Raw genomic sequence first — 21,375 nt, 5'->3', positions numbered from 1 at the left:
CACTAGAAAATTTTCCAAAAATCTTTTCCTAATTAAGTTGAAAGTTTATTTTTCACTAGGTTAGACTATAATAAATTTAGTTTAATCCCTTATCCCAGTGAGAGCAAACAAAGTTTGCGCTTGAAAATATCTTCAGGACTGAATATAGTGTACTATCTTACCTGGGTAAGTAGTACAACAGTGGGAGCCTGGCTCCCACTGAAGAGACCTCAATAAAGGTCGAAACTAGTCTGGGTAGTGGCCAATAACTTAATGCATAACAGTATACATATCCACAAGGAGATGTGTTTTGCATTATGGGAGATACTGGGATAGGATTGTTGGTATCTTGCTCCACCTTTGCTACGAGTTGCCTTGGTGTTGTACTACTTACCCAGGCAGTCCTAAAGATATTTTCAGGCACAAACTTTGTTTGCTCTCACTGGGATAAAGGATTAAACTAAATTTATTATTTCCTAATTAAAATTCATTTTTTTTATTTATGTTGTGTCGTGTCTTCTATTTCTATACTACTTATGAATTAGCGATCACTGCAGATGCTCAGTCATAGGTCGTATGCGATGCGTAGTGTGTATTCGCAAATCATCTACTCAACTTGCACCCCCCCTCCCCAGGTTAAATCCTGAGCGCTCAGCCCCCTCCAAGATTAAATCTTGAGTTCGCCACTGCTTACACATGTAACAAAATGTTTATAGAATCTTATTCAAAAAATTTTAATTGGAACATATTCCGATATTACATCATTTAAGTGGGTTTTTTAAAGGTTTTCCATGCACTGTTGATATCTTTCAACTGATACCATGGTGCAGAACCCAGCATACTTCTCAGTTGGTCATAATTTCTTGTTTTATAGGTCAGCATATAACCTTTTTTAAATGGAACATTCATAAACTTAGCCACTTCTCGAGTCATTACCACATGATCACTGTCACCAACCAGCAGCAGTATAGTTACATTTTTAACTGAAACACCCTATGATATTATAATCAGATATGCTGCTTGAGGAAATTATCTCATAACAGCTCAATAGATTATTTTATTCTTCTCATGAGATTTCACTGCTACCCAATCAATACTCAGATAATTTAAGTCTCCAATTATGATTACTCATTTCACAGCATCATCTTTATTTGATGATGTATTTCTTCATCACTAGCAAAAATTCCATAAGTCTGTAACAACACCCAACTATGTATTTCATCTTGTTAGACTCCACCTCACACAAATTGGCTTCAAACTCATTGCCACATGGAAAACTGTTACTAGTATTGCAGTCATAGTTCTCACTCTAACTGGATTTAAGTGAATCAATCTCATTAACAGCATACCCCTTTCTCTTCTATCCTGTCTTCCATCTTTCCTAAAAATACTCTACCCTTTACACTACATACCAGTTAGTATGTCTGCCTCTGATAGCCAAATCTCACTAATGCCTACAATCTGAGGTCCCAAGGTATTCACCAAGGCAGCAAACTCTGTTTTTGATAATCCTAGTTATGAATAGACAAGTTACTGCATGCTTTTTTGTATACTCTTCTCTGTAGTCAGTGTGAAACAGTTAAGACAACTTGCAAAGCCCTGTTCTTATCTGGACTCAAATATTTTTATATTTGAGTCTACCTTTCACCTCTGAAAGCTGCACAACTTGCATTATTTTTAAAGTATTTGTGTGTATATATATATATATATACACACAAATAGAAGATATCACTCTCAGCAATAACATAGTCAGTGAAAGTTTTCTTAATCTCTGTATATTTTTTGCCACACAAATTTTTTACAACCGTCGTTGAAATATGGTATTAGTAATATCTAGGTATTATGGTACCATGGTATTAGTAATATCTAGGTCATGTCTAGAACAGCAGTCAAGCAGGTACTCACAATTATTAGTTTTGCTATTTTCTCCAGATTTTCCCAAAACCTTTCTTTATGTCTGATATTCATTGGACTTTTCAAAGACATTTAGGGTACATCATGAAAATCTGTTAACTAAATTGGAGAAAATGGGGATTGATAGGAACCTAGTGCCATGAATAAAAGTGTGGCTAACAAAAATATGTCAGAGAGTAGTATGTGGTAAAGTAGTATCAGAGATGGCAGGTGATTAGTGATGATACAAAGCTCTGTGCCTGGTCCACTGCTGTAAAATTTGTGCATTAATGATACTAGGAATAAATTTTCATCCTTTCTTTTAGGCTTGCACGGTGATCTGAATGCATTTTGAAAATTATGGAGACAACTACCATGTTTGAATAAAAACTTTAGTTTAATATAACTAAAATCTACAATTCGACGTTTCGACCTTTATGTCAAGGTCATCTTCTGGAACGTACAAATATGCACAGGAACAAGCTATACTACAATCAAACTGGTTCGTTAAAGACATTGACCAACCGCTACCACAATTGTTGGTAGCGGTTGGTCAATGACTCTGGTGAAAAAAATAAAATAAACATAAAAATTGTACATCAACGCTAGAGTCCTATTATTTGTGTTGTCTACTACTGAATTGTAGATTTTAGTTATATTAAACTAAAGTTTTTATTCAAACACGGTAGTTGTCTCCATAATTTTCAAAATGCAATAAATTTCATGTTTCTCCTTAATGTTCTAGTTTCCTGATTTTTCACTTCTGCTCTCTTACTGATCAACAGTTATTATTATTACCCAAGACCCCATGGAGTCAAAGACTCATCTGGGAGGTCCTTTTATCATACACACAGCTCATCATATCGTGCTTTAAACACACTCAAATTATCTGCAGACACCACACTCTCAGGCAAGACATTCCAATCATTCACAACTCTGCATCTTAAAAACCTGCTTCTCACACCCTCTTTATACAGTTTTCATGGATGACCTCTGGTTCTCCCCTGATTTCCCATTATTTTCTGTAGAACCTCTTTAGCATTGATCCTATAACAACCACTTAATAACTTGTAGGTCTCTATCATATCTCCCATCTTCCTCCTGTCCACCAGACTCTGCAAGTTGCATCTTCTCAATCTTTCCTCATACTTGACATTCCAAAGGTTAGAAAAACTACCTTAGTCAGTCATCTCTGGACCCTTTTGAACATCGCTTCATCCTTCTGAAAGCCATGTGACCAAATCTGGGCATAATAGTCCACGTGTGGTCTAATCAAAGCCTTATACAACGGAACAAGAATCTCCCTACGTCTACTGGGAATGATGCAGAGGACACTGACTTCTACAAGTCAGTGTCCTCTGCATCATTCCCAGAAGTCTTTGTGTTGTCTTCACAATTTTGGCTGTGTGTCCCCTAAATTTCAGATCCTTATCCACAATCACCCCAAGATCTCTTATTTCCTCCACCTCTGACAATATATCCTCACAAAGCATAAATTCTGCATCCCATCTTTGTTTTTCAAAATTTCAAACCTTATATTTTTCAACATTGAACTCACATCTCCATTCCCATGCCCAATCACTCAATTTATTCAAGTCTCCTTGTAAGGCCACAACATCCTCTCTACTCTTCATTGTTCATCCCAACTTTGTATCGTCTGCAAACAACTGTATATCTCCATCCAAATCTTCACCAATATCATTAATATACAAGTTAAACAGCAATGGCCCTAAAACAGCCTCCTGAGGTACACCACTAGTGAATTTTCTTTTCCTGTCGCTCCCACATACATAACTTCTTGATACCTATCAGATAGCCAGTCTCCAATCCAATGCACTAATCTAATATCCAACCCCATCCACTCTAGTTTGACTATCAACTCATCATGCAGTAATCTATCAAAAGCTGTTGAAAAATCTAAGTATATTACTGTGTATCCCTCTCCTCTGTCCAAGGAAGCAGTCACTTTATTGTAATAAGTAAGTAGATTACTAAAACATGACCTCCCTTTAGCAAATCCATGCTGTCCATCAATGTTAATACTGATGTTGTCAACCCAATTCTGGATCCTAGTTCTCACAAGCTTCTTCAACAACTTAACTACAACACCTGACACACAGATAGGCCTAGAGTTTTATGCTTGAGTTCTATCACCTCCTTTATGAAGTGGCACAATCTTGTCCTCCTTCCACTCCTTAGGAATTTGACTCAGTGCAAGACTTGTATAAAAAATATGTCAAGGCTGGCATCAACTTCCTGGTATATTCCTTCAGAATACGTGGTGATGTGTTATCAAGTCCCACAGCCTTATTTACATCTAGTTTGCTCAACTCCCCACACACCTCATGCTCGCTTACTGTCAGTCTCTCTTCCCCATCATCGATTGCTCTCAATCTCTTCATGAAGTCACATTCACAAGATTGAAAGACTTTTATGAACTGCTCATTAAGTATCTCCACCACACCTTCTGCAACAGCTGTTTTATACCATTTTCTCCAATCAGTGCCATCCTTCCATAATCATTCTTTCTTTTGCTGTCTACATATCGAAAGAACTCCTTAGGATTCTTTTTGGCTTCATTAGATAACTGCTGTTTATATCGCTCTTTACCTATCCTCACCATTCAATCTTTGTAGTCCTCATGGAATTGGTTATTTCCAATTCTCTTATGCTGCCTCCATAATGCCCTTTTTCTCTGTATCGCATGTTTAATCTCTTTATTCCTCCATTTCACACCTACCTACTTTAACCCTCTCACCCTGGGAATACATGTAGACATTGCATCTGCTTTTGAAAATCCCCCAAGTTGCATTGATCTCTTTTCCAGCTAACTCTTCACTCCATGCTACACCTGCAAGCTGCTTCCTGAGCCCATAATCACCAACCTTGTAATTCCACATATACTCTTTCCTCACAGAGGCCCTTACACTGCTGGCAACCACCCATGTAATCACTGCATGGTCACTCTCACCAACTGGATGGTTATGTGACACCTTATTTATGATTACATCCTCTGATGAAATGACTATATCCAAGACCCTTAATCCTCGTGTGCCCTCTGTTACATAAAGTCTGAAGTAGTTATCCCTCAAAAACTCAAGAAACTCATTTTCTTTACTTCAAGTTGCTATCTCATCATTCCAGTTTATATTGCCATAATTAAAATCACCCATAATGATCACCCTTTTCTTATTTGCTTGGCTAATTTGACTATACATTTCACTATCACCACCATCCACATTACCTGGTCTATAACAACATCCCACCGAGTATTTGATTCCATTCACCTCTATCTCGCACCATACTGGCTCAAACCACTAGCACTATTTCCGTCTTGCATCTCTACTTTGTAGGGACATAACTCTTTCTCTATCATCAATAACACTCCCCTTTTACCCCTTCTATTCTCACGAAACACATCATACCCTTCCATCTCTATTCCTGTCAGGATGTCATTCTCATCTAACCATGTCTCACTTATTCCAACAATTTTTGAGTGAACAGACTCAATTAGTGCAACCATTTCATCTTCCTTGTTTCTTACACTTGTAGCATTTGTATACAAACACAACAGCTCATTCCTGGATCTACACCTAATTCCACTGATACACTCATTCGATGTTGTCTCTCCATCCTTGACTGGGGCCATTTCCCTTTATGCTTATTCATTTTAGAACCCTTTTCAATTCCAACTGTTTCCTCTTGATCCCAGGTCATCCCATTCCTTTCCTGTCTGCATATGCTCTCACCTCCTCTCAGATCATCCACCTTTCTCATGCTATGTATCTCTGTCCACCCTGAGCCTCCCCATTTCCCTGTTCCTCTTGCACACCCATTCTCTCATTTTCCATACTCATGCCACTCACTTCCTCATTCATAACCACCTCTTCAATCTCTACTGTCTTACTCTCCTGCTCTTCCACATCACTTCCCACTTGATCTGATTCATTCTCTACCTTCCTGCAGCAGTCTCTCCAAGCGACTCGCACCATTATCACTCAAATGCAGTCCATCTCTCTTATATAGTTCACTTTGTTCTTCAAACTCATTCCACACATTAACAAACTGCACTCCTTTCTCCTCACACATTTCAGCTAACATATCATTCATAATTCTTGCTCTCTGCCTCATCTCACCACAGTCATACCTGGGCAACACGCTTACTACACTTCCTCTCTCACTATTCTCTTTTATCCATCTAAGCAGCCTCATGATATCCTTTCTGACGTGCTCTTTGTCCTCTGTCAAGTCATTCGTATCTATTAAAACCATTAACTCCTTTTCTCCCTTCCTCCTCATATCTAATGCCTCAATCACTCCATTTAACTCCCTGAGAAACATACCTTGTGCATCCTCTCATCCAGCACACCTTTAATAATGGAGTCACATACAACGCCATTTACTCTTTCACATTAACTTTTTCACATCAACATGATTTGTTTTAATCGTTTTCACCCGAATTTTCTTAATTTCATTTTACATCCATTTCATCTCTTGTCTCATCCAACGCAATTCAACTTTTGAATCTTGCGTCACATTCTCTCTATCATTCAGTCTTTCTAATTTTTGAACTCTTGGCCCCTGCTTCACACTTTCACTCTCATTCATCCTTTTGAGTTTCCATACTTTCGGTCCATGCATCCAACTTTTGCTATCATTCATTCCTTCAATTTTTCCCACTTTCAAACCTAACCTATGTTACTATAATCAGATCTGCTGCTTGAGGAAATTATCTTACAACAGCTCAATAGATTCAGTTTTCAATCAATACTCATTTCTAATACTTCCAATCAATAATCAGTTGTTTCAAATATGTATAGAAAGGCTTAGGTTGTTGGTTATTCGTAATAGTTCTTCATGGTATGAACAACACCAAGTTTAAAAAAAATATGTAATTAATTTATTGAACTCATTAAGATTTCACTGGTTTTTCTAACCAGCATCTTCACAGCACAAATTACAACTGTAACAAGCATGCTGGTAATTTGTACCAAACTATTGGTTTAAATGTACATTGAAACCAATAATTTGACTATGCTGTGTTGATGATGTGTTTGCTATTTGCCATCATGGCTTAAACACATTGGAGTCATTTTTATGCGTCTTAATTGCCAGCATCTGGATATAAAATATATTTCTACTTGTCTCTACTTTCTAAACATACTGGTGAGATGACTACCTAATGGTTCATTATCCCTTTCCATTTATAGAAAACCCACACATATGGGAAGACATTTACATAAGCAGTTATACCACCACACATCCCAACAGTATGAGATCCTCAAAATGCTTACAGACAGAGCCAGGGCTATTTATTCAAATAACACTTCTCTTGAAACTGAGCTCAGGTTCCCTCACAATGCTTTTTAGCCAATGGCTGCAGCCCCTACAAAATATATCAAATACTGCATGCATGTCCTAACAGATGTCCCTGCAGCATTTTTCAGATTGACTGCGAGGTCTGCTGCTGATGATGAGCAGGATGCTCAAACATTCTGAGACAGAGCATGTTAATCTAAGTCACCAAGTTTTTCAGTTTTGTGGTAGCACCATCAACTTTCCATCTATGAATGACATAAGCAGTAGTGAATTTCAGCATACTGAGATGGGAGGAATTTCACAGACAGAAAGACCAATGATGACACCCAACTACTATCTCATGTTCATATTCTGTCAGTTCAGCTGAATGGCATCAAGTGTATGCAAAACATGCAGCACATCCCACCTCTTATTACCAGACTCATGCAGACACTCCCTGATTATTTGCATGTGGTAGAATCCAAAATTTGCATGTACATAAGGTATCAAAATACTTTTGTCAACATACTGTATTTTCAGATTAACAGCTTTATTTTTCTAAATTAAAATTTATGTTAAAAAGAAAATAATGGAGTCTGTCCTTGATACCCTTGTAAAGTGGAAAATTGATGACTCTCTCACATTCAATGTTTATAAGAAGGCTGTGTTTAGTGGAAGATACTGGATTCATCACATCACCTTTGAGAAAAATTCAGATTTTTTACCCTTAAGGTACATGAAATCTAATCTTCTGAGTCTTATGTTAGACAAAAATTACAAATTATTGCAGGTAGATGATATTCAATGATTATATTCCATGCATCTCTAGGCTTCTAAAATTTTGCTTTCCAGATAACCTTTAAGCCAATAAACAAGATGTCTTCTGTTCTTTCATCCATTAATGATAAAATTCCTCTCCTAGTTCACCCAGTAGTTAATCAGATTCTCTGTGGTCTCTCCCTGATTTTGGCCAGATCAGTTGTGGTGTACTACATATGAATTACATGCATTTTTCTCCAACCTGAAAAAAGTCTTGCAGAACATGGAGTTTCTTCTAGTCACTGGAACCTTTAGAATAACACAAAAATTCTTCAAGCAAATCCTTTCAAATTTGAGAAACTCTTTAAAGAATTTCCAAATTTTGGGAAATGGTGACTTTGAACTCTCACTAAGCTAACTGGAGGAACTTTTTCAAAGCCTTTCTTCAACTGGTTCCTGAGTTAGTCTATCTCTGGCATTGAGATAGACTAACTCAGCAGGTCTTTTCTCCCAGAAACTTCAGTTTTTCATCCCATAAACTCAAGAAAATTGACCGTAGGACCCATATTATTTCAGACAATAACATATCCTGTTAGGATTAGGTACCAAGAGATGGCAGCACTTGTTTTCCAGTCTCTTCAGCAGTTGCTGCTTAATTAGTGATAGTCTTGGGCTAGCTATCTCTGATTGGCTTCCCGTGGAGATTGAACTGCCCACTCAGTCTCCTAAAACTAGATAAGGTTAGACAGACTTGCGTACTCCCTATAAGGGAATAAAAGGCATTAGTTGATTTTTTTTAACATAAGTGTTTTTATTTAATGTACCTTTTTACTCCACTGCTTATTGGCTATTTATATTTGTTCTATGTTTCCTGATAGTATCATATTACTAGCCAGATAGTGTTAGAAAGAATGCATGGTTTTCCTCTGTTGATGTGATTATATACACATCATACAATAAAAGTGTTTTTATGGTAAATACTTTATTTTATCTGTACATAATTTACATGTATAATAAGTTCCCAATGGTGAACAAATATTTTAGTCGAATTTAAGTTCAGCAACATTCTATTGTTTTATATTTATTTAATGTATATTTGTTACAGTAAAATAAAAATGTGTTTGGTTTTACTATTTTCACTTATTTTTTCATGAATACTTTATGTAGCTTCCTTCTTCTTCTCAATATGTAGAAGTAGATGCAAGTGGTTCTGGTATTGCAGTCATACAGGTAAATTTTGTATCTTAAAAGTATATAAACTAAATTAAAGAAATACAATGAATTCTTGCTATACCAAACCTCTCTCTCTCTCTCTCACTTATCAGTTTATTATAGCAAGTTAACTAAATTAGAAATATCATAATTATGATTATTTTTTATTTGCTATAATTTAGAATATGATATGTCAAGATTTGCTAGGTGACACTGTCTCTAATATCTGAAGTCAGTTCAGTTGATTGATTGATTGTATAGATTACACCTAAGTATATAAGGTTATGCCAAGTGTATTATGCCTGTAAGCCATGCAAAATTATGCTAATTCATTCATTTTGCGAGAGAAACAATTAAGAGTTTCTTGATGGGGGGGGGGTCTACTTTTGAATGAAATCAGCTAAATTACCTCTTCATTAGAAAAGTTCTTATACGGATTCCTCTGTATTTTAGACAAAATTCAAATCAAAATATTTCTAGTTTCATTTCTTCTCTACTATGATAGCACCATTTGGTTCATTAAAAACTGGAAACCTGAATTTCCAGAAATAAAAAAAACTACATGCATGCACCAAAGATTGATCAATGTGAGAACAGTATTAAGAAAAGTCTAGTAAAGATTTCTCTCTGTGACAACTGCAACTGAGCCTATAATGGTCTAGAATTATTATTATTATTATTATTATTATTAACATCTGACCTCCATGGAGTCAGAGACTCTCGTGGGAGGTACACACTATTGCATGTAATGCTTATCCAACCATGCTTTAAACTGATTCAATGTGTCTACATTCACAACACACACACACTCAGGCAATGATTCCACTCACCAACCACTCTCCATGCAAAGAACTTGCTCTTCACACTTCTGCTCACACCTTTCTTATACAGTTTCTAGCAATGGAACAAACAATATTCCCACAAGGCTACTATTTATAAATATGTAATAAAATATAAAGAACACAACTTTTACTCATATCAAAATCGCCAGGGAAGTCAAGTCAAAAATCTGTAGTGCTGACATTGCTGAAATCAGAAGAACAGTAATGTAATTGAACTGTGGTTGTTTCTTTTCAAAACCTTATTTAGGTGTGCAGAGTTTTTCACTCAAACTTGAAACCTCAAAAACCATGGGGACATGGAATATTTTTTTAAAACAAAAAGATTAAATAATTGAAAAGATGTGAACATTAAAGCAGATGGAGCATTGCAAATATCAACATTTTCGGTAGTACTTAATCATAGTTTTATTTCAGTGTTTATCATATCCAAGTAAAAATTTCAGAAGCTTCTCTTCTTCTTCTGATGTGTGTATGTGTGAGAACAGGTTATAACCTATAAAAAGTTGCTGTGACCTCTAAGCTACAATAGGTTTATGAAGCTGTGTTTTGCATTAGTACCCTTTGGTAGTATAATAGTTATATCATCCAGAAACCATGTTCTAGAGATCAAACATGGACCTTTCTTTTTTTAAGTATCCAATAAGCAGGGTAGTAGTAGTTTATGATAGGGTTCAAAACTATATCATATTGGTTGGAAAATGAAAGCACTATCTACTCAGCCATCCAGGCTGGTATATAGATTTAAATTGATCTAAATGAAAGGTGTCAGTGTGGCATTTTAAAAATGGTGTTTGCTTCCTCAGCAAATAGCAGTTTGCCAGGAAAAAGATCTTTATAAGTTCACTTTTGGTTCCCAACTAGAGAAACATTTTCTAGGCTTTTTTTTCAGCTGGTTCTCAAGTTATAACCAGCTGAAAATCCTACATTTTCTTCTAGAAACTTGGGTTTCTAACTTCACAACTCAAGAAAATTGACTCCAGAATTCAAACTATTTCAGATAATAATATATAGCTTTTTTTCATAGTCCTTAATAATAATATTAAGGACTATGAAATGATGGCAGTTGTCTGTAGCACTCTTTAGGAAATCACTGATAATCTTGAGTCAGCTCTCAGTGATGGCTAAGTCTGGATATTGGCTGCATACCACTCTTCAAAATGCTAGTTAAGTCTAAAATGGCCTCACTTACTCCCTTAAAGGAACAGAGGGCATTACAGGATTTATTTATATTTTAATTAATAGATTAGTATATAGACAGATGAAGTGGGGTCACTATTTTAATATCATTAAGTGTAAGAGTTGAAACTTTGGACTGCAGAAGTATAGTACTATTTACTGTACTGGTGGAGCTGTTTTAGAAAATGGATGAGATTTGCGATCCTGGGGGGGGGGGGGGGGGGGAGTGCTAGTTGATGGATTCATTAATTTCACAGGACACATGGCAAGAACCATAGTGATCACACTGCATGTTGCATTGATAGTAAAGAAGATTTAATGCTGACAGGTAGGTAGGTAGGAGGTAGTTGTTCACTGCATAATATACATAGTCATTGGTAAAGAGCTCTCGAAAAGATAAGTTCCATTTTGTATAATAATTGGTGATATTGCTTGCATTTTAGCATAATATTGTTTATTTTTGATAGCTTAGTCTACGTGTGTGATTGTTGGGTTTTGCAGATTTGTTACTGACTTTCTTTTTCTGAATTTTTTAATGATGTTGACTTTTAAAAAATAATTCGAAGTCATGAGGGCAACATGTATGAGTGGAGAAATTAGAAAGGTGCATTTGTAGAGAGACTCAACAGGAGACAAGAGAAGGTGTGGATTTGTAGAAACTGGGATATTTTGTTAAATTATGGCTTATCAGCAAATGGAAAACAGCCTGAGGAAACTTAGCAAAATTGTGGGTGCAGTAGTGCGATCACATCTGTGAATAGGCATTGAGGAATAGCCAGGTCAACATAACCAAACCCAGTTCTTTTCGATTGGAGGCTGCATACTTGATTGGAGGAGCTGTACTAGAGGAAGTAGGGGAGACGAGATCTGGGGGGTGATGATTGATAGAAAACTGAAATTCAGGGAACATATTGCAAAGGTGGTGAAAGTAACCCAGAGGATTGCTGCAATACTGAGAAGGACGTTGACCTGTAGAGATAAAAGAGTTATCATTCCATTGTATAAGATCCTGATCAGACCACGCTTAGACTATTGTTCTCAAATTTGGTCCCCAGGATTTGAAGCAGATAAATTAACTGTGGAAAGGGTACAGAGGCAGATAACAAAGATGGTTTCAGGACTATACAATGTTAGTTATGAGAATTGGCTGAGGGAATGTGGACTGCAGAGTTTGGTAGATAGAAGAAGGAGAGGTGATATGATTGAGACTTTTAAACTGTTGAGAGGTAGTTACAGGGTTGACACTGGGGAGTTCTCTCGCTTAGTAGAACAACAGGAAGGAGTGATGACAAGGGGCCATCCATGGAAGTTATGAAAGGAAGCTGTGAGCAAGAGGGTGAGGAATAGTTTCTTTGCATGGAGGGTGGTTGAACCATGGAATGCCTTGCCTAATAGAGTGGTGAGAGCAAGAACAGTCATTGAGTTCAAGGAGTGGTATGATAGACTTTGTGTTTCCTAGGAAGGACCTCCCATGATGAGTCTTTTGACTCCATGGAGGCCTGAATAATAATAATTATAATAAAAAGACCATGTGAATAGCAGAACAAAAACTAGTGAGACTGAAGAAGTGAAAGAACATAAGAATGAAGAAACATAAGTGATATGGAAGTGAAAGGAAGTAAGAATGAGGAATGGAAGAATGGTGCAACAGAACAAGAGATAGCAAGATTATGGGAGCAGCGGTGAGTGAAATTGCGGGAATACAAGATTTGAAGAAAGAGTTGTACAGAAATAAAAAATGAAATAAGGAACATGTGAAGTGATATTAGATGCTTGGTGTAAACAAATGAAAGAGTGCAAAAGAATAGAATGAAAGAAAAAAGAGAAAAAGAGATGATAATGATTCAAGAATGGCAGTATATGGAGATTCCATTATTAGAGGATTGGTTAATGAGAAAGTCCCTGAGGTCTGCTTTCTAGAGAATGCTTTAGACATGAGGAGGAAACAATCAAGAGCAGTGGTGGTTCTGGGAACAAATGATTTAGTTGGCCATAAGGAGAATGTAAGGATGGTTATCAGGAGGTTATTGAGGAAATGAAAAATAATAGTACAGTGGGAAAGGTGGTCAGTATGTTGCGGAGGTATGACAATGATGAGTTGAGATGGAGAGCAAGAATCGTGAATGGTATGCTGACAGAGCTGTGTGAGAAGAGGGAGTGCAGTTTATCTCAGCAACACACTGATAACCTTTCCCACTGTACTGTTATTTTTCATTTCCTCAATAACCTCCTGTAATTGTACAAAATTGATGGATTGCATTTGAAAGGCTTTGGAGTGATTGAACTGGAGAAAATGTTGCTAGTTCGAAATGCAGCGTGTGATGCAAGCCAAAAGATCAGAGGAAGTAAGAGGTAAAGTGAAAAATCAGGAATGAGATTGAACAAATGAGACTGAAGTGTTTGCTAATGGAAATAGTAATAGTGTGAGAGATGAAGAGGGAATGCAAATCGAACAAGGAAATTGGTATATGTTGGGGGGGGGGGCAGACCTGGAGACGTGGCATATGGAAAGTGATTATTCGAAGCAGCAGTGAATGTGTGTGTGGGGGGGGGATAATCAGTTAGTGATCAAGGGAAGGGTTATTTTAATTATGGAGGTATAGGTTGAAAAGAAGAGATAGCATAAGAAAAATGAATGTCTTGAGAGACAGCTGTCTTAGGCAGTATGTAAAGGAGGGCATGGAAGGAATAAGAGTTTTAGATCTGATAATTTCATCACAGGATCTGATTGAGTGGAGTATCGCATATCCTCCAGTTGGCAAGAGTTATCATAAAAGATTACATGGGTTGTGGCTAGCCATATGAAGACTTCTGCAAGAAAAGATCTAAGTGGAATTACAAGGCTCTTAATTACGAAAAGCTTAGCAGACAGCTTGGAACTATAAGCATGGAATTAGCAGTTGAGTGGAAAAGAAATAAATGCTGCTTTGGCACTGACAAAGAAATACTTAACAGCATCAATGAAAGAAAATATTCCAAAGGTCAAAAGACTGAATAAGATAAGTGTCAAACGGATGAATGAGGGGATGAAGCATGAAATAGGAAAATAGAAGGTGCTTTGGAGCAGCACAAGATAATAATGGTAATAATCGTTTGACAAAGAGTATAAAGAATAAGCCAGGAGAGTGACTCAGTTAGTAAAGACAGAAAAAGTGTAGAAGCAGAAATTCAGAAATCAGGCCAAGAAAAACTCTAGGGAGTTTTTTCAATATCTGGCAAGCAGAAAGAGAATGACTATGGAAAGATTATGTTAATGGATGAAAGTGGTAGATTGGTAACTGCTGCAGAGAACCTAGTCAAGGTGTCCTTGAGCAGTCCACCCAGGTGTTTCATCCTTGTGTGAAAGCAGAAGCTCAAGTGGAAGGAATGTAATGAGAAAACTTAATTGTGAGTGGAGTGAGCAAGAGGTATATGAGGAATTAAGTAAGCTAGATGTCAATGAGGCAATGGAACTTGATGATATATCACAATGAGTCTTAAGGGAATGTTCCAATGAGATAGCATCAGACTTGGCCTACCTGTTTAACAAAAGTCTTGCAACAGCACAAATCCCAAAGGAGGGAAAGGAAGGTAAAATTGTTCCACTTCACAAAGGTGGATAAGGCTACAAATTATAGGCTTATCTGTATATCTACATTGTAGATGAGGTAACGGAGTAGTTAGAGATAGGATACAAAAGTTCATTGATGACAGTGGTATTCTTTGTGCTTGTCAGCATGGGTTTGTTAAAGGGAGATCATGTTTTACCAACTTGTTTATGTACTATAACAAGGTTCTGAATGTATTGGACGAGAGAGAGAGAGAGAGAGCATTTAGATTTTGCAAAGGCTTTTGATAGATTGCGACCACAAATTGGTAGGTAAACTGGACCAGATGGGATTAAATGATAGGTTGGATAGACAACTGGTTTACAGATAGGTGTCAGCAAGTACACTGGTGTCCAAAACTTAAGAATGAACACTATTTCTGAAAATTACAAATTCAGCTGAATCAGCTTGTATCAATTGTTATAACTAACAATTTTGAGTAGAAAGCAAGTACACAATCAAATTTCTAATCACACAAAAAGAGGTCATGTGGTAGCACTCAACAGGATAAAAAGCTGCTCTAAGCTAATTGTGTTTGAAGGAAGCTATTTTCGTAAAGGAATAAAGTTACAAACTTGGATGTCTTGTAATGTCTCAAAGAGATCATGTAGATGATTTCATGTTTGGAAGAATTATTGGAAAGCTTGAAGAAGGCTACAGAATTACTGATATACCAGAGAGTTTGGAATCCCATATAGCTTTGTATCTAGTCTCTTAACAGCATTTCAAACCAAAGGAATGTGTTTGAAAGAAAGTGGTACTGCTTACTATCACATGCCTGCTCTACTATGGAGCAGCATGAAATCAGATTTTTGGATTATAACAGCTAAAAGTAATCGATACACCACAGCAGGTCAGTTTGCAACTCAGCTCCATTCAAGTACAAGTATGTGGATATCTCGATAAACTGTTGCAAGACGTCAGTGACAAGTAGGCCTATACACCTGAAGGCCTGTAGTTTGCATTCCTTTATCCAGCTCATCGTAGAGCATGTTTTCAGTGGTGTTGTACCCATAAAAACTGGACACGACATCAGTGGGTTAATGTTCTCTTTACAGATGAAAGTTGTTTTAGTGTTTCCTCTGATTCTAGATGACACTTGGTCGGCATGAAAGTGGTTCTGCTTACCATCACAAGAATGTTCTTGAAAGGAATAGATACACAGTACTGTGATCATTTTGTGGGGGAGACATTATGCTTAATGGATGCACCGAGCTACAAGTGCCAAAAGAAGGATTATGACTGTTGAACAATATTATAATGAAGTTCTTCAATGTTATGTTCAATTTTTCCATGTTGCTGTAGGCAAAGAATTCGTTTTTATGGATGACAGTGCCACACCACATAGGCCTTATCTTTGCTCTGAAGAAAGAGTAGACCAGTTTGCCTCGAACTCCTGAATGACTTGGTGCTGGTATGGTTCGACGTTGTGAGAGCTGCATCACATTCAGGGTGATCATATTCCATACTGAAATGACTCTGTGTATAATTTTCTGTAAGCACTGTACATTAATTCCTTAACTGTATCCTTGGGAAATTTGTAACTTTTTCCAAAAACATATTGCAATTAAATTTGTATGAAATTTATGACATTTTTTGTTTAATATAATTTATTAGTATGCTGGGAATAAATTTATGTCCACATTTGACTGTATTCATGAAAATTTTTTCATGCAGTAAAACTGTAGTTCATCCTTAGCTCTTGGACACTAGTGCAGTATATGGGGTTGCAGTATCCCAGAAGAGGAAAGTCAGTAGTGGAGTGCCACATGGGTCTGTGATGGGGCTATTGTTATTTAATTTGTATATTATTGATATTAGGATAAGTTTCACTGAGGGATATGCAACTGTTTGTAGTTGATGCAAAACTGGGAGAGTGATGAGGAATCAAGCAAATGTCCTTACAGGAGGAACTTGAATAGATCATATGAGTGGACAACAGTATGAAACTGTCAATTCAGTGTTACAACATGTATGATTCTGAAATTCATTAAGCAAATCAGATGTAAAGTATACACTTAGTGCAAAAATTTTGGAGGAAGCTTAAGAGATAAGAGACCTTGGAGTGGTGGTGTATAAGGATCTGAAATTCAGAAGTCACTCTGCACAAGTTGTGAAGACATCACATCGGATTACAGTGATGATGCAGATGATCTTAGCTTGCAGAAATAAAGAGGTTCTGATTCCGTTGTATGAGGCTTTGATCAGGCCTGATATGCATTATTGTACACAGATTTGGTCTCCTGGTTTTCATAGTGGAGGATATATCGGAAAGGTTCCTGAGAAAACCGACTCGGGTTGTAATTGGTCTTTGGAATGTGGCATATAAGAACAGGTTAAGGAAATACAATATATTTGTATTTCCTTAACCTGTATTCTTGTGAATAGGAGGAAGAGAGGAGATATCATTGAGACATGTAAGTTGGTAAATTCTTTCTTTCAAGGTTACATAGTGGACAGCATTCATTGTATAGAATTTATGGAGACAAAACCACTCGTGTTGGAGTAATTACTTTACTTAAATTTAATACAATAACACTCGATGTTTCGACCTCTATATCGACGACATCATCAGGAAAACCTATTTATGCACAGGACACAAGCTACAAGACACTACACAAAAGTAAGCTAAATGTAAATGTTTTATTTTGTTTACACTAGCCTGACCTCTGGTGAAAAAATAATAATAATAAATTAAAAAAAAAATATATCATCATCATCATCAAATTCCTGCCATGTACCCTCAAGGAGTATACAGGATATGATAGTACTACATGAAAAAAATTACATCATTACTAACTTCCTATCTACAATTTTCCTCCAAATCAGTCTGTTACTTGTCAAGACTCCAACATTATCAGATCTTATATTTCTATCGTCTAAGGCACTTTGTACTGTATCAATCCACCTATATCTTGGTCTTCCTCTGGGTCGTTTTCCTACTAACCTGGCAGAGAACACTTGTTTTGCTAATCTTTCTTCGCCCATTCTGTTTAAGTGACCATACCACCTGAGATTAGCTCTGCTAACGCATTCCTGGATGTTGACAATGTCAAGTTCTTTCCTAATATCCTCGTTTTTAATATGATATTGCCATTGATGCCATCTGTTCACGCCTATAATCTTTCTCAGGACTTTCATATCTGCGGTCTCTAGTCTTTGGTCAAGTGTTTTACTTCTGACCCAGCTCTCAGATCCATAAGTTAAAACTGGTTTGAACACTGTCTTGTATACAGCTAATTTAGTGTTCTGACTAATTTCTCTCTTATTCCATATGAATTTATTCAGTTGACTTCCTACTATACCAGCTTTGCTGATTCTGTTGTCTATTTCTATATTTAATTTACCACCTTCACTAAAAATTGTGCCTAAGTAGCTGAAATGTTTTACTTGTTCCACAGGTTCTCCATTCACAACACAGTTGACATTTTCAATGATTCTGCCTATTTTCATTGTCTTTGTATTTTTATTGCTGACCTTCATACCATATCTATTACAACAGCTATTCAATTTAGTCAGACAATCTTGCAGACTTGTAGCGGATTTATTTAGAGGTATAACATCATCTGCATAAAGCAAAGAGCTGACATTAACATCTCCAATTTTGATATCATGTTTAATACCACTTTCCTTCATAATGTGATCCATATAGATAATGAATAACAGAGGGGATAATGTACATCCTTGTCTCACACCAGATTTAACATTAAACCATCTTCCTGTACTTCAATTCTAACTGCTGACTTACAACTCAAATAAAGACTAAGCATTGCTTGATATAATGCCCCATTGACACCATATAACTGCAGTGTATTGAATAGCTTCTCTCTTGGCACCTTGTCATATGCCTTTTCCAAATCGACAAAACTTAAATACAGATCTCTGTTATATTCCCATGCTTTCTCGACTGTTTGTCGTAAAGTGAAGATCTGATCCTGACAGCCTTTATTTGGCCTGAATCCAGTTTGTTCTTCACCAAGCTTTTCTTCCACAATTCTTCTCCGTTTCTCAAGTATACTTGCATAGATCCTTGCCAGGAACACTCAGTAGGGAAATACCTCTGTAATTCTCACATTCAGTTTTATTTCCCTTTTTATATACGGGTACTATGAGAGCTCTACTCCAATCATCGGGAATTCGTTCCTCTGTCCAGGCTTTCTGAACTATGCAGTGCAGCCACTGTAAGACTCTTATACCACCATACTTCAACATTTCTGGTTGAATATCATCTACTCCTGCTGCCTTTCCACATTTCAAGCCTTTGATGGCTTTTTCTACTTCAAGTATGGATATGTGTTCCTGACTGCATGCCTAGTCAGTATATTTTACCACTGTGCTGTCATCACTGCTTGTTTCATTTAGCAGTTTTTCAAAGTAATTACTCCATACTTCAAGGATATCTTTTTCTCCCGTTTTCATGTCACCTTTATCATCTCTAACTCCTTTTACAGCACTCTTTCCTCCATTCCTAAGCTTCTTCAACAACCTCCAGAATATTTTGCCACCTTCTTGATATTTATTTTCAAAATTCTTGCCAAATTCCTCCCATGACTTTTGTTTAGCTAGTTTTACACAGTGTTTAGCTTTCTTACATTTGTCTCTGTATTCTCTAAGAGAACAAGCTGACTTATTTGCCAGGAACTTTTGATATGCTTTCTTCTTTTCCTTCACTGCCTCTTTAACTTCCTGTGTCCACTAGGGAGTTCTGATTTTTTTTATCCTTGCAGACAACCTCACCACATGGCTCTCTGGCAGAATCAATCAATGTTTTCTTCAGAGTTTGCCACTGAATCTCCAAGGTTTGATTCCTGTTCTCAAACCCTTTCATTTTTTCTTCAATAATCTTTGTGTATTTTAGTCTACAGTTCACATCTGAGAGCTGCTCAACTTTTATTCACTTTAAAGCTTTCTTACATGTTATTCTTTTCAATATGAAATTCAATTTTATCCTGCTCAAGACTAAATAGTGATCACTTTCAATTTCAAATCCTCTGTACACTCTGGTGTCCTGCACCAGGGAGAAAACATCACTATCAACAATAACATAGTCATTGAGACTGTTCTTATTCCTTGCCTCTTCTCTCCATGTGAATTTGTGCACATTTTTATGTTGGAACATGGTGTTAGTAATAACCAGTCCATGTCCTGAGCAGAAATCCAACAGATATTTGCCATTATTATTAGCTTTGCTCTTTTCTCCAAATTTTCCCAAAATATTTTGTATGTCTCACAATCATTTCCTACTCTGCTATTTAGATCCCCAACAAGGACCAACTTTTCCTTTTTCATTGTGTCAGTTGCTTTTACTAAAGTCTCAAAAAATTCCTCCACTTCTACCTTAGTAGAACCTTCTGTGGGACCATAGGCACAAATAAGTCTCATTGTCCAGTTCCCCATTCTCATATTTGCCCACATTACTCTACTTGAGACTGCCTGCCATTCAAGAAGATTATCCTCGTATTTTGTGTTGAATACTATGGCTACTCCTTCTTTTCCTTGATTGTCATTGCCTGAATATAACATTTTGTATTTATTGCTCAGAAAGATCTCACCAGTTTTTGTCTTTTTTGTTTCAGTCACCCCTATTATGTCGATCTGGTACTTATCTAGTTCCTCAGCTAGCTCCATTTCTTTGCCAGGCTTCTTATGTTGATAGTACCGATCTTTAACTCTGGTGATGTTGAGTTGGGGTTTGTCTTCAGATTTGTCCTGACTTTTCGCTGTTCGCCCTGGTTCTCTGGCGAAAACAAAAGGGCTTTTGTTTAACCGGGCGACGCCCCAGCTGGCATATAATTTTGTCATGTCATACCATGATTTTTTATTTTGGTTTAACCAATAAGAATACAATTTGGTCGGCTAAATCCCAAATTGCCAGCCTATCCTTGTTCGTTCAGTATCCAAGTAGATACCCAACAGGGTGCACCACGAGAAGGTGAGGATTGGCAATTAGGTCAGAAGCCCTGGTCAGTTCTCTGCATTAAAGGGTATGTGGAGGTCTCCTCTCAGTTATGCAGTTTTGGCCCTTAAGCACCCCAAAACAATTTTTATACATAATAATATAATATTATATTAGTATGATGTAATAAAAGTATAATAGAATAAAAGTATAATATACAAATAATTTTTAAATATTAAAAATAAACTTAATGTCAATTAAGCAATAGGATTTGATGTTATATCACCATGTCATATCTTAAGGGAATGTTCCAGGGAATTGGCAGTAGCATTGGCATTAACAAACAGCAACCTGTGCTGTTGTAAGAGTCTTACAACAGCACAGGTTCCAAGTTAGTGGAAGGAGGGTAAAATTGTTTCACTGCATGAAGGTAGATAAGGCTGTAGCTTCAAATTATAGGCCAATCTGTATATCTGGAGTCGTGATGAAGGTACTGGAGAGAGAGAGAGAGAGAGATTGGTGAGAAGTAGGATATAGAAATGGGTTGATAACAGCATTATTTTCTGTGGTTATCAGCATGGGTTTTATTAAAGAAAGATCATGTTTTACTAACTTACTTATGTACTATAACAAGGTGACAAATACCTTGGACAAGAAAGTTCTGTTTCTGATCAAGCCCTCTGAATTATGCAGTTAATCACTGCCAATGTTTTATACTTCCATATTTGAGCAT

The 21,375-nt window shown here is 36.8% G+C and overlaps 1 protein-coding gene across 1 annotated transcript in view; it reads left to right on the top strand.

Moving 5' to 3' along the window:
* The window catches only part of LOC150096624 (CD109 antigen-like), a 930,782-nt gene that overhangs the window by 851,580 nt on the left and 57,827 nt on the right, over positions 1–21,375 (top strand). The window contains exon 31 of the mRNA XM_090407963.1: positions 9,097–9,159. Within this exon, the coding sequence (XP_090264089.1) occupies positions 9,097–9,159 (63 nt within the window). The remainder of the gene's footprint in view (positions 1–9,096; positions 9,160–21,375) is intronic.

This window comes from Typopeltis vanoorti, chromosome 18 (genome assembly GCF_054136105.1).
Source record: "Typopeltis vanoorti isolate ZY-2024b chromosome 18, IOZ_Tvanoo_1.0, whole genome shotgun sequence".
Lineage (NCBI taxonomy): Eukaryota > Metazoa > Arthropoda > Arachnida > Uropygi > Thelyphonidae > Typopeltis > Typopeltis vanoorti.
Note: the sequence above shows the minus strand (reverse complement) of the source record. Positions and strands in the feature narration are given on the sequence as shown.